The sequence below is a fragment of the Mus musculus genome, chromosome 3, assembly GCF_000001635.26.
Source record: "Mus musculus strain C57BL/6J chromosome 3, GRCm38.p6 C57BL/6J".
In the NCBI taxonomy this organism is placed as follows: Eukaryota; Metazoa; Chordata; class Mammalia; order Rodentia; family Muridae; genus Mus; species Mus musculus.
The window spans coordinates 145,086,202-145,099,751 of NC_000069.6; the positions used below are offsets into that span (position 1 = coordinate 145,086,202).

The 13,550-nt window shown below is 42.9% G+C and overlaps 1 protein-coding gene across 5 annotated transcripts in view; it reads right to left on the reverse strand.

The window, feature by feature from the left end:
* Positions 1–13,242, reverse strand: part of Clca2 (chloride channel accessory 2) — a 29,184-nt gene extending 15,942 nt beyond the window's left edge. For 2 of the 5 annotated variants that reach the window (XM_006501435.1, XM_006501434.4), the window contains exons 1-7: positions 12,578–12,942; positions 11,557–11,694; positions 8,915–9,065; positions 5,918–6,026; positions 4,500–4,659; positions 1,720–1,947; positions 95–325 (exon numbers count right to left, since the gene is read on the reverse strand). In XM_006501435.1, the coding sequence (XP_006501498.1) occupies positions 95–325; positions 1,720–1,947; positions 4,500–4,659; positions 5,918–6,026; positions 8,915–9,065; positions 11,557–11,694; positions 12,578–12,763 (1,203 nt within the window). In that variant the 5' untranslated portion in view covers positions 12,764–12,942. Of the gene's footprint in view, positions 1–94; positions 326–1,719; positions 1,948–4,499; positions 4,660–5,917; positions 6,027–8,914; positions 9,066–11,556; positions 11,695–12,577; positions 12,943–12,964 lie in introns of those variants that run through there. The other 3 variants (XM_006501432.4, XM_006501433.1, NM_178697.5) reach the window with 3 other exon arrangements.
* Positions 13,243–13,550: the final 308 nt, after the last annotated feature.

A 13,550-nucleotide genomic window follows, 5' to 3' on the forward strand; every position in this document is an offset into this window, starting at 1 on the left:
AAAACCAAGAAACCCACCCCTTCAGTTCCCCCAAACCTTATATTCAAAGTGAAAGAGATGATAGTAAAGGCAATCAGAACTCAGAGCACGCTACCTCAAAGCCTTTCTTAACCCCTGCACAGATGTTCGTTTCTGCGTCAGTGGACACGGCGGTCGGCAGGTATGAAACCAGCAGCTTCCGGTCATCGTCACTGTAAATTTGCTGCAGCGAGGCTCGGATTTCTCCTTTGCTATCAAAAGTGACAATGCCCACGAAAGTGTGAGCTTCGACAACCTGCATCAAGTACAGTTCGGCTGCTTGTTGAAGTCGGAGCAGTCTGTCTCCCTTAGGTCCCCAGAAGAAAAGAGAGAGAGAGAGTGAAGAAAAAGAGGAAATGATATTTGATTGGTAGGCCAATGACAATGAAGTAATTCAACTTGCAAAAAAAAAATCTGTTAATTTTCTTGTAGACACTGTACAGTTCTTTGAGTTGTAAAGAGTGGCATAGTTCTAGAATATTTTTCAATTAATTAGTTATATGCTCAGAAATGTGTGTTGGGCGTGCAGAAGAAAGAGCGCTGAGCAGTTGTGCACTATTCACAGTGGAGGTGACAGATTCTCACCCTTCACTCCAACTCAGAATTTAACAACCTGTGGTGTCACTTGAAAATAGGTACATAACTGAATTTTTAAAAATTCAGTCCGAGTGGGAGGAGACATTATAAAGGGATCTGATGATAGAGGTGTGGCAGTTGCCAGCACCTGTGTTCGTCCTCTGCCATGGTGGCCATTGGAGGCTGAACACTTTGTCTATGGAGTGAGTATAATAATATCTTTATTGGTTTTTATAGTTACTCTAAGGATTACCTGCAATATAAATGTGGCAGGCACTAATCAAGCATTGCGATAATGCTACCAACTCATCCACTAGGTGCTTTTTTGATAGGCCTGAAAGGGAGGGAAGGAGGAAGAATTCAGAGTCTCAGTGACTGGCTGCTCATAGATGGCTCTGACCCCTGTCTCCATTGTTACACCAACCCCCACCCCACCCCCACTTCTCAGGACACATCACCAATTTAATGTCTCATGGATACCTCAAACAAGACAGCATCTTAATTTACTAAATCTCTCCAAATATTATTTTTCTTACAAGCTGGGAAGAAAATTAGTAGAGCAGATGAAACATAGACGTTGAATTCTCCCTTCGAATTTTATAATTTTTATGGCTTAATTCTTTTAATCTAGTGACATCATCCAGTTGCGTTTGTTTTCCTGAAAATGCCACACTTTTATTCGTGTGTGTGTGTGTGTGTGTGTGTGTGTGTGTGTGTGTGTTTCACATTCCACATTCTCTCTTCCCATTTCCCTGGAGTTGGATACCTAGCTGGTGTGGGCACAGTAAACATTACTTCTTTGTGGCTTTGGTTCACTTCCTCAAAGAGTGCAGGAGATAAGTAGGGACACAGTAACTTTTGTCTCCATCATGGGGAAAGGGGAGAAAAGTTACAATTAGCACTGACCTGGAGATGCTAATAGGATGGATTTCATTTATCTCACCATCTCAATCTCTAGGTCTCCTGAGGTTTGTCCTACCTCTTTCTCAAGAAAATAAGATATCTTGGACTCTTTAAAACCCTTTGTACCCCCACCCCATGATACATTGAAGAAAAAAAAAAGAGTTAAAACCTGATGAGGGAGTAGGGAAGAATGGTTTTCAATCATTTGGAGTCAGTGTTTACCTCTGCCATCTTCCTGGACACATCAATCACTAAGCAGACCACTCGGTCACCAGCCTGCAAGAGGGAGAACGTGGGAGGGGCTGGAAGTCCAACCCCATGCACGGGGAGGCTATGGTTCAGGTCGGAGGAGGCTGTGATCACGTCCCAAGTGCTTCTGAGGCTGCACACTTGGTTCTGGAGGTTTGGAGCTTCTTGGTTGTGTGTACTTTCGTTACAGAATTCAACCACCTGGAAAGGGACAAGGCAGCCCTATCAGACCAAACATACTTTTCATTTAAGTCAGGCAGCAGGTAAAAGAAGGCCCAAGTTGAAAGAAAAGTCACATGCTTCCTTTTCTCAAAAGTGACAGCAAGCTTGCAAACAACCCTGGATACCTTTTGCTTGAAATAGTAGCGCCCTGTGATCATGAAAGCCATCTCTCATAAAAATGTGTTTGCACTAAGAAAACAGAATAGGCTGTGTACATAACCTTAGCCTTAAAGAGAACAACTCCCCTGTCCCTTCCATGAACTCATGTTTAAGAAACACCCTAAAAGATTTATTCTGGACAGCCCATTCTTTGGAATCCCATTAAGTTAACACTGTATCTTGTTTTATGAATTAGTCAACATATATTGATGTAGTTCAAATATTGATCCTTGTGAGGGTAGAATGAGGACAAAACTACGTTAATCTACTTCCTGAACCAATTTTCCCATTAGGAAATCTAGCCATAATTCATTTAATAATAATCAACCTGTGCCAACAGTACCCCCTTAAAGGTACAGCTAGCAATAAAGGTAGTGGTCGTCTACACCCAGTGGCTCTGGCCCTATGAAGAAGAGAGAGTTCTACGAAGAGAGCCACAGGAGCTTCGGCTTTGAGAGAAGTGTACAGCTTCTCCAGTCCCATCCCTGCTCCACAGAGGATGAAGCTGAGGCTGGGTACCACTTGCTTAGCTTCTCAGTGAGGCGTGGTCAGGAGCAAACCTGTGCTGCTTTGTTCAGTGATTTTCTTTTCTACATTTCATGAGTTCAGCAAGGTGGCTTTGAAATTTGTTGTGACTGTATGTGCTTGAGTATGTTTTTTCAAAGGACTGAAAAAAAATTGTATTTGATCATAAGCAACATGGGTTAAATGCCTACAACTGGATGAGAATCAGACATCAAAGTTATAAATTAAAAACAATGGATAAAGGCAAGACAGTCCTCTTTACCTCGCAAATGATGACTACTATTGACTAAAACCAGACTGAAGAAACAAGTTAGCAGAATGAAGGAAGGGAGAAAGGGAGGAAAGGAGAACGGTCCGAAGCAAGCAGCAAAGATTAGCCAGGGACGAGGAGAATATTCCATAAAGAAATGTGCCCACCACACTCCCGGCACAGCAGGGAGAAGATCCACAGATAATGACTTTCAGGTCTTTGTGAAGCTCAGTAGATAAATGAAGCCATGCAGGCAGGCCGGATCCATTATATTTGTGACTATCAACTCTCTCCTTTCTGATTGCATGTTCTCTTTTAGGTCAAGGTTCTGCTGACAGCTTGGCTAGAAGTGTGACATCTTTCTTAGAGAAAATAGACTGTCCAGGGAGAAATCCTCTAACTGAATACTCTTTTAAGTATCAGCTTTTAAGTGGATGTCCAGACTCATCTTTTGTGAGTTAACATGAAATATTAGTTGACAAGATTTAGGTGCAGAGCTGAGGATCAGTTCCCTCCCTGGGCGAGTTGTCTCTTTTGAAGGTCAACATTTTTCAAAACAAAGGAAGGAGAACCGCAGGTGAGAGGAGTGCAATCATTGGCTCCTTCATTCTCGAAAACCACATATCTCATCCTATGAGGTGACCGAGAGGGAAGGACAACACATGGCGCCTCATTCCGTGACCTCAAAAGTTGTCTTATTGAGCGCTCTCCCTGGAAAGTGGACTTTTGCTTTTCAAAACAATCTATATTTTTTATCATCTGGAGGAGACTTTTTTAAATATATAAGATAAAGACTAAATGGACTGTCGCTCCTCGGGCTCTATTGACTCTTAATTGTCAGGAGCCATCTAGGAAACGCTAAAGGCAAATACGTTTTCTGGAGCTGGCCCACCGCTTTGCTTGGCTGCAATGGGAAAGCTCTGAATTGCAGGACCTTCAGAGATTCCATCTCAGGACTGTTTCTTACTCCTGGTATGCCTTTCCTATCACCATTGCATAATCTAATGATTCCTGGGCACAAGCCCACTCTATTGGGCAGATTTCCTGAAGGTCAACATAAAGATAAACGCCCATAAATTAATGCTGTTTAGATGAATTAATGATTTTGTAGTATTCCTGATTTGATTCAAATAATTTTTAGGAGTTTTTTTTTGTTTGTTTGTTTGTTTTGGGTTCTTTGGTTTTTTTTTTTTTTTTTGGTTTTTTTGTTTTTGTTTTTTTAGTTTTTTGAGACAGGGTTTCTCTGTGTAGCCCTGGCTGTCTTGGAACTCACTTTGTAGACCAGGCTGGCCTCGAACTCAGAAATCTGCCTGCCTCTGCCTCCCGAGTGTCAGGATTAAATGTGTGCACCACCACTGCCCGGCTAATTTTTAGGAGTTTTAAGAGATGGTTTTAGTTGTTTTGCCAGAAACAAATAGTAAAATTGTAAGTCTTCAGCCCTCGTCCAAAGCTGCATCCCACTTTGGTCCCTTCCCCAGCTGGAACAGGCTTCCAGCAAATAACAGTCCCACCTTCTACACACTTAGACATATCTGTGCGTCTGAGAAAGAAGTGGCAGCTTACAGGAAGGAGTTTGTCGTCCCAAGGATGTACTTACAGAAGGTAAACTTGGCATGAACATTATTGATCCAGTTGCATTCTGGGTGCTGTTGTAGAGGAATGTGCATCCTTCCCTAAAAATCTTGCTAATAATGCAGTCTTCATGGGGGCAGAGGCCCTTTTCACACACAAAAACGCCTGTAATGTCAGATGAACACCTGAAAGTGGATAAGAAACTAGGAACTGGGTCTCTTTAGAAATACATGGTTTTTTTCTTGATTATCTTTTCTAATAGTTTTTAAGGATTATAGCTCAGTGGACATGTATAAATATTTTTTAATGTTCTCTTCAGGAAATACATTAATTTGGAAATGCAGTCTCTCCATTTGATTTTAAAGCCTTGAATTTGGACAAGCATTTGTATTGCCAAAATCTTTAGCAAGCAGAGAGAGACAAGGTGGAGGGAAACTTAGAGAGTCTCTGGGGGGGGGGGGGTAAGCGCCAGGCCAGCAACATCCTGAATCAGCATTCCAGTGGACTTCAGGGAGAATGAATCCATAATGGTGATCTATGGAGACATCCTATCTTCATTAAAATATTCCAAACGTTACTATGTGAGTGAGAAACGGTGTCATATGAAAATGAAACCAATGGTTTGTATCTACGAGCTGAATATCCCATGACTCTGAATCCTCCAAAGCTTTTTAATGTATGGATTTCTATGCATAACTATAACATAGCATGTGTATGGGGCTATGGGCTGCAGAGATACTGACACTCACACAAGGTGGCTATTAATCTTCATGCCTTGCAAGAGGGGACTGATTGGATAAGTTATATCATAACCACACAATGGAACACTATAAATTATTTTTTAAAAGAATGAGAAAAATATATATTTGTGTTTATTTGAATTTTCTTGAAGAGCCAAGGTAAATAGGAAGTGAATCAAGATGGTTATTCAAAGTGATAAGAGGAAGCAGAATAAAAAGAGTGTAAAGTAAGATGGCAAATGATAGAACGTTTTACTGTTCATATTTGAAGCGCATAAACATTTGTCCATTTTAAAACGCAATAAAAATTAAAATTGACAATGAAAGAATTTTCTCCTTGCTATATGGGCTTGTGATTATTAACTTATTTTTATGTCATACAATAATTAAATCAAGACAAAAATACCTACCTTCTCATTAATTATTTTAATTTTTACATTTTTGAGACAAGCTCTTACTACATAGCCCTGGCTGGCCTGGAACTCACAGTGTGGACAAAGCTGACCTTGAATTTGTGACAGTCTTCCTGCCTCTGTTTCTCTAAAGCTCAGATTATAACTTTATAACCATGTGTCTCTATGTCCAGTTACTTACTGTAATAAAACAAAACAAAACAAAGACCCTTCAAATATTTTCATCTAGTTTTTAAAATATTCAATCTATCCAATCAGTAGTTATTTGAAATAGGAGAGACACCACCGACCTGGTGACTTGAATCTCATTCCGTCCATTCACGTAGAACGGTTTGTCGTTGTTATATTCATCGAACACACCCCAGCGGAGATGGGCCCACTCGTGGACAAACACTCTGCCTGGAGAAGAGAGGGTTTCAGCTTTTTGAGTGCCTAAAATCTCAGCAACAGGCCTTGCTGGTCAGTGAAGACAGTATCACTCCATCATACTCTACTTCCAAAGAGTTGAAATTTGGGTTACTTCTCTCCCCATTCCCTTCTCCCTCGTCTCCTACCATCAGAGAAGGGGCGCATGAAAAGCATTTGCCCCCAAGCTGGCTAGACTTCATTCACTTGACAGAAGTGGCAGGGCGTACCACATGCTCTCCCTCACTGAAGCTGTCTAACACGTTCTTACTTAGCTTCAAGCATGCAGCTCAGTAGGCTCAGGACTTAGTGTCGAGGGAAGAAACATATTCTTGCCATCAACTAAAGCTTTCCTAAGTTTAGCTGTGCCCAAGCTTGCTTGCTCTCTTGCAGGCCATTTCCAAGTCTATAACCATGATTGAGACCTAGGATCCCAGAAAGAAGGGAGGGCCAGAGATCACAGGACCCCCTCCCTCTCCAGCTTCCATGCTCTCTTCTCTTTTATCCCAATTTCTAACCCTTCTGCTTCTGGGAAACTCATTCTTACCATCAAACCCTTTGAAGGTTTATCTTGTCCTCTCTAATCTTAGATTTCCTTCCAAGTTCGGCTCAGAAGTTAGTTATTCTCCTTGGAAGGTTGCCGTGTCAACCCCCTTCCCAAAACAAAGCACATGGCCCCTTTTCTTCTGAGGTAGTTTACATTCTGCAACTTGGGGACTGCTTGCTGTAGTGACTTGTGCTGTGGCACATTGTGCAATGCTTGCATCTTGGGAGGAAACAGTGGCCGCTGAAAGTATTAAGAGAAAGTGTGTGCTGACTGACTCGGAACTAGAGGCACTGATGGAATCCTTTGCAGATCCAGAGCAGGGGACACACCTCTGTTACCACCCAGAAGGGAGGAAAAGCCAATTTTTAAAAGCTTTATGAAATATCCTATTGCCAAGGACCAGTGTCGGCGTGGAGAGGGGTTCTGCAAGAAGGAATGTCTGCCTGTGAAGGAAACAAATGACTCCAAGTCAAACTGTGGGTCCAAACTGGTGGCCTAGGGTCTGCTCGAGACATGTCTGCAGCTTTGCAGACTGCTCTCTCTGGAGATCTCCTTGTTATAGGCTCTGCTCAAGACACTTCTCCAAACAGGTCTCTCAATAATAATAATAGTAATAATAATATAATAATAATAATAATAATAATAATAATAATAATTCTGGATGGCTCATCTCCTGCAGACCATAAGCCCACTCTTATTTTACATATCAGTCCAGTTGTTTACTCCAGGTTTCCTTTTGATTATCCTGTGAATCAGCATCCTGTGACCCCAGCCCCTTAATTCTTAGAAGACAGCAAGCGCACATTTTCTTTTAACATTGCAAAGGAACTCAGAGATCTGCCTGCCCCTGGTCAGCACGGATGATAAGCTAGCTGGGTGGGACCCCACCCTGAAATTACCATTGTTACCACACCTGAGCCTAACCATGCTCTGTTCCAGGCCAACCCTGCACCCGGGAATCTGCCATCTTTGTAAGGATAAACAAAAGTATTTAGCTGGGTGGGGTCTCCTGCGACCACCACTTCCTAAATATTTTTATCTCCTCCCTTAGTATCTTTCTGCCAAGTTGGCTCACAGTGCATCTGCTTTCGTCCCTTTAGATTCATGAAGCTGTTCTTATAATTCATCCTTTTCCATCAACACTTGCACACTGGCCCTGTTCCCAGGGCAGGAGCCATGTCATTCTGTCCCCACCAAGGCTATGCCAGACCCAGCCTCCTGTGGCTGTTTTTACTCCTGCTTGCTAAGAAGGGATACAAAACCTACCTAGTTTTAAATTTCATAAAAAAATAAAACTATTTATTTGAAAAGTTCGATTTAAAATTGAACCAAAATTAAAGTTGCAGATTAGAGCTAGCCCTGGGCTGGCTGACCTGTTCTCACTCATGTCTCCTCATAGCTCACACACAGCCAGCCTGTCTACAGGCTGGTGATCATAACCTTTCTTCTGAGCTCCAGATGCGCATATCTGACCACAGCCAGACACTCTATATTCAGTCTGCTGTTCCTAGCCATCTTCCTGGCTAATCCAGCTGTGGCTTCCCCTTTCCACGTTCCCCCCTATTTCCCAGTGACTTTCTTGTTCTTAATGCCTCTGCACACACCTCTTGACGTTTACTCTGCAGCCAGCCAGCCAGAACTCCTACCCTCCGGGCCACTCACCTCTCAGGGCCACTAGGATTTCATAAGGAAGCATTATCAGTGAGATCCTTCAGAGTGTCTGGGCGTGGGTGGTCTGTGTTGCTTGTATTCCAGCTCTGGTCCTTCTCTTTACCTCTGTCACTCAAGCCTCCCAAACACATCCACATAGTGTTCCCGTGTATCTCCCCACATCCAGAATTCCCTCACAGAGACATCTCTTGAAAGCTATGTGGTGCCTTTGTTCCCGTATGCATTGCCGCCAGTGGGGACTTTATAGTGTGGATATCCCAGGCTGCTCACACCACCTGCTTGCGGGGTGCACGCTGGCATTTCCCTTCGTACCCAAGCTCTGCCCTGACAATGGGTCAAAGGCTTCCCTCAAAGCCGTGGGTTCCTCTGCATTTTCCCACGCTCCCTGCCCTCTCTTCTTCCCATTAATGAAAACAACGCTAACCCTCTCCTTTGTGAGACATGTGCTGACCACCCTTGGCTTGGTTGTCCTCACTGAATTCCCAGAGCACTACTCTGTACCTAATCTGGTCTGTGGTCTTCCCGGTTCATCCTGTACCTCCCGTTCCATGGGCACGTGACCTCTTCTAGCTAGAATGGAAAGTCCTTGACAGGTTGCAGGTTTTAGAGGTCTCTTCTGTACCGAGCACAAACTCTCATACCTTCGCGTATGAGCTGAACTTACCTCGCGCACCATAGCCTGCGGCTAACTCATCGTTGAGTAGGAAGCTGGGGGTGAAGTGGATGTATCTCCCCTCTTGCCCACACCCTCTGTGCTGTAGGGTGTAGGGATCATCTCCGTGTTCCTCACTCTGCTCAGCCACTATGACATTTGCCTGAATTAAAACAAATGCATTTTAAGGAAATTTAAACAGTAATTTTACTGTAGGCATGTATGCATGACTTAAAAGCAGATTAAAAACTAAAGGAATGCCTGGTAGTTAGAGTTTGGATATTCTGATAGCTAAATACTGGCTAAATTCTTTGGCACTTTCAGAAAGATTAAAAAAAAAGTTTATCCAGTCTTCTATGGAACTTCTTATCTTCTTTTATTCCCTTCCCATATTCTCAGACATCAATACTGTAAAGTTATGATATCATAACGCTATAAAGAGCTGTGAAGTCAAGAAGGTTTAATAGTATTTACATACCCTCCAGGACTGCACGGTGAAGACCTAGAGTCACTCTCAGTCTGCATGTTACTCTGTCAGTGCAAGTGAGAGGACGGTGTTTCCCTTTAGCCCCGTCTTTCATTTCCATAACTAATAAGAGCATGGTATCATTCTGAGTGAGTTATGTTTTGCTTTGTGCCCTGACCATTTCAATTACTACTGTTAAAACGCAGCATCTTAAATTCAAAGCTCATGTAAGTCTTATTCATCTAGACATTAAGGCAGCAAAACTTTGTGCACATGATTGTGCCTCTCGGTTTTAGAAAGGGTGACAGCTGTCACAAAGCAGCCCTCAGAAGGTAAGGATGATGCTCAGTGAAGATAGGGACAGGGAGCCAGGTGTGGTGAGAAGATAAGGATGATGCTCAATGAAGATAGAAATAGGAAGCCAGGTGTGGTGGCACACTTTGGCAATCCTAGTACTTAGGAAGCTGAAACAGGAGGATTGAGACTTTGAGACTGGCCCAGCCTAAATAGAAAGTTCCAGGACCACTATAGGTACATAGTGAAATCCTGTCCTAAACACTAAAAATAGATAAAATTTAAAAAGTAGGTAAACTTGACGTAATTATATAGATTACAAGTGTTGTGTGCCTTGTGTGCCACTGAGGGAATATATTTTCATTTCTATTTTCTAAATTTTTACATTTGACGATTTCTTTCTAGTGAGCACAGTAGCTTTCATAATAATTACCATATATTTGTTGGAAGCTAGGAGCATTGCAAGGTGGGATGTACAAAGGGCTTGCATGGCCCCGCCTTGGCCATAACCAGCAATGTCTTTCTGTAGAGGCTCAATCACCCTATGTTTGTGTAATTGACATTATGAGGTTAATGGAAATGGTATGTAAACATATGATCATATCGCACATGTTGTACTTAGAACTCCCATAAGAAAAAAAAAAAGAACTCCCATAAGATCAAGGCACTGCCATTGACAACCTGGTCTTGTCCTGTGCTATCTCTAAGACTATCTCTAAGGACAAGTTCATTAATGTAATCTTTATAGAGACTACACAGTGTGGTGCCAACACGATGGATTTTGACATTAAATAGACATTCAAATTGTGGATCAATAATTATTACTTATTTACAGGGAACAGAGCTCTTACCTTGTATGAGGCATTCACATAAGTGAATTCTTGATTTGTGATAACAACGATCTTGAGATTGCATAGGAATTAGATAATAGATGTAGAAACGCCTCAATGGAAGGTAGCAGCTTAGTGAACACTAGAGTTTCCTCAGTTTGTTCCTGCCCTCTACTTATCTCCATGGCAAACTCTGTCAAATGCTCCTGACTGGTGGAAAATCAAACGCTTCTGTAAGCCTCTCGACATCTTCATGCCTTTGGCCTACATTCTACACTGCTGAGCCATTCAATTTCTGAAGGAATCTTCATGGGGAAGGTAAGGATTAAAACAATCTGAGGAAATTTTATGCCAAGTGACAGATAGCTCTTCTCATATATACAGTGGGCTCTAATTCATAGTAATTTTCAATGTGTGTTAGCGTGTATTCATAGGTGCATACCAATGTACATTTATAGATCATCTGCAGTTTATTAACATTCTTTACGGTTAAGTTATTTTGTGGTTAGAAAAGAAAATGGAGCCACTCAACCTTTTTTTTTCCTTCTCCATTCTCTCTTTTCTCCTTGGAATGACGTTATTTAAGGGCAAAGTCTGTTGATTTATACCATGTCATGAGAAGACAGTTGCATTTTTACAGGCATGGGTGGCTCTCTGAGCACGGATGTGTCTGTTCACGACACGATGAAAATGGAGATCACTAGAGTTGGATTCTTCAGGTCCCTGCTCGCCCTTACCAGGGTAAAATGGACTCTTGTTCCTCCACTAAAAACTGAGCCAGGAACGTGTGTAATACAGAAGAGAGATCCCAAGAGAAGCAGAATCAGCAATGGCATCTGACTTAATGTGTGGCTGAATAAGTCACACCTATTTATTATGTTTCTGTTTTTCTTTCTTGCCTTTCTCATGAATGAAGGTCTATGAGATAATGCCCATGGGCTTTGTCAGTAATGCTCTTTACAGTATAGCATGTCACTATGCCAGTATCAAGGACAGAGTATATTTGGAAAGTTTCTCACCCTCAAGTTGAATTAAACTCTTTTAATAGAATCCTAAGTCCTTACCTTGTCATAGGATTCTTGTCTTACTCTACTGTAATTATGATCCGTCCAAGTGGCAGGTACTAAAATCTGTACATTTCTGAAAAACACCCTCCTCTTGGTCGCATTGAACAGGTAAAAGGAAGCTTCGGTTATCATTTCCTATAACCAAACAGAAGGGAAGCCATCAGATATAAACAAACAGAGGGGAAGCCATCAGATGTAAACAGAGGGGAAGCTGTCAGACGGAAAATCCTTGTTTTCCTGATGCCACAGAAACAACGGTGAAAATCAGGTAAACAGGATTTGAATGAACCTGCAAAAACACAGGAACAAATGTTTTTGGAAAAGATATTGAATGGCTACCTGAAAGAGATTTTAGCACACTGATTACATGTTAGGGCTTGCGCTCATGATCTCCCCAAGTTTCGGAACACCGCTTTAAGTCACACCTCTTGAGCACGTTCAGGCCTGTGCCTTTTAAAAACATTATTTTCACTTTAGGCGATCCCATAGAATAGGATAGTAGGTGACGATTCTCCCTTGCCGTGCCACAATGGACATCAGCAATCTTAGAGAACGTGGGAGAGCGGAGAGAATTTTTCTCTGTGGCAGCCTGCATTGACATTCTCCCTTGAGAACTGCCAGCTTTGAAATGGGATGCCCCAGGATGGCTTTAAGATGCTCCCCCCGCCCCCGTCACTCAAACATCTGACTGGCTTTCTTTTCCACAGTCCACTTTTACTTCTCTAAGCTGCTCTCCAGAGAACGGTCACATAGGAAAACAACAACTGAACCCCAAAGGCAACGGATGCTAACTAATAGAAAGATGGACGAAGGCTCTGTGAGTGCAGGCTACCCATATATATCGATGTGATGTAGCCAGCATGCCCTTAACCATGTTGTTACCACTGTCCTTAGGAAATGCTCTCTGTACTGCTCCAGTTCAAACCTGGTGGGGTTAGCTTCGGAAAGATGGCAACAGGTCTGAATTAATCAGTCGATCAATTGACTATCGGCTATTGATGGCATAATTGCCACTCACCTTAATGTTTGTAATCAGCTTCAGATCCTCGGGTACCCGGGGATTGATGGCAACAAGCAATCCATCATAGCCATTCTCTTTCAGCTTCAATCCAGCTCCCAGGAACAGAAGTTCTGGACTTAGGGTGAACAGAAGGGTCACAAGTTTCAGCCCGATGACAGGTCCTGTGCTGTCCCTGTGGGTCATCTTGCAGTGAAACCTCTGGTTTATTCACGGGGAGCCTGCTGGGTACCTTGAGTCAGCTGATCAATGTGGAAGCAGCTGGCTTCTTTCGGAACTTAGAAGGTCTTACAATACATGATGAGGAGTTGCCTTCTTTGAAAACCCTGGGGTGGATCTATCTGGGACCTGTCTCTACAAGTTCCTCTCCAAGGCAATAGTACTCACCTGGTTTGTGGCTAAGCTTCCTCCTGCATCACAGCTGGTCAGGAAGCCATCCAGCCTTTCCTGGCTTTGTCTCTTCTCAAGGGAAAAGGGAAGTGAAGCAGGAAGGATTTTCAGAGGTAGAGGCCTGGCTGCAAGGCCATCAGAACAATGAAGTCAGTCAGTCCACCACGGGGCACACAGCACCGACAGTAATTTTCCTTCCTGAGTCTTGGGCAACCTCCTCCATCAGTACTGTTTCCCTCGCTTACTCAGGACACTGCACTGGTTGTGAGATTCCCTTGTTTGTCTTGAAGATTTGTAAATTATGCTGTATGCCTGTCCCTAGAGCCCCGGGTCAGGCAGTCTGGGCGAGCTCTGAGTTGATGGCTGGGTTTAGGAGATCAGATATCTCCCAAGGGAGGGACAAGTGTGAGGAACTTGGATGCTGTGTAGGCCATGGGATCTTTCCCCTGGCCGCCTTGACCTTTTTTTTTTTTTTTCCTGATGCCAAGGAGAAAAAATGAACTTCTTTCTAAGCAGGGATCCCCTGAGGATAAGGGCTTGATTCAGTCAACCTGTATCTCCTGCACCACTGCAGGCCTAAGAA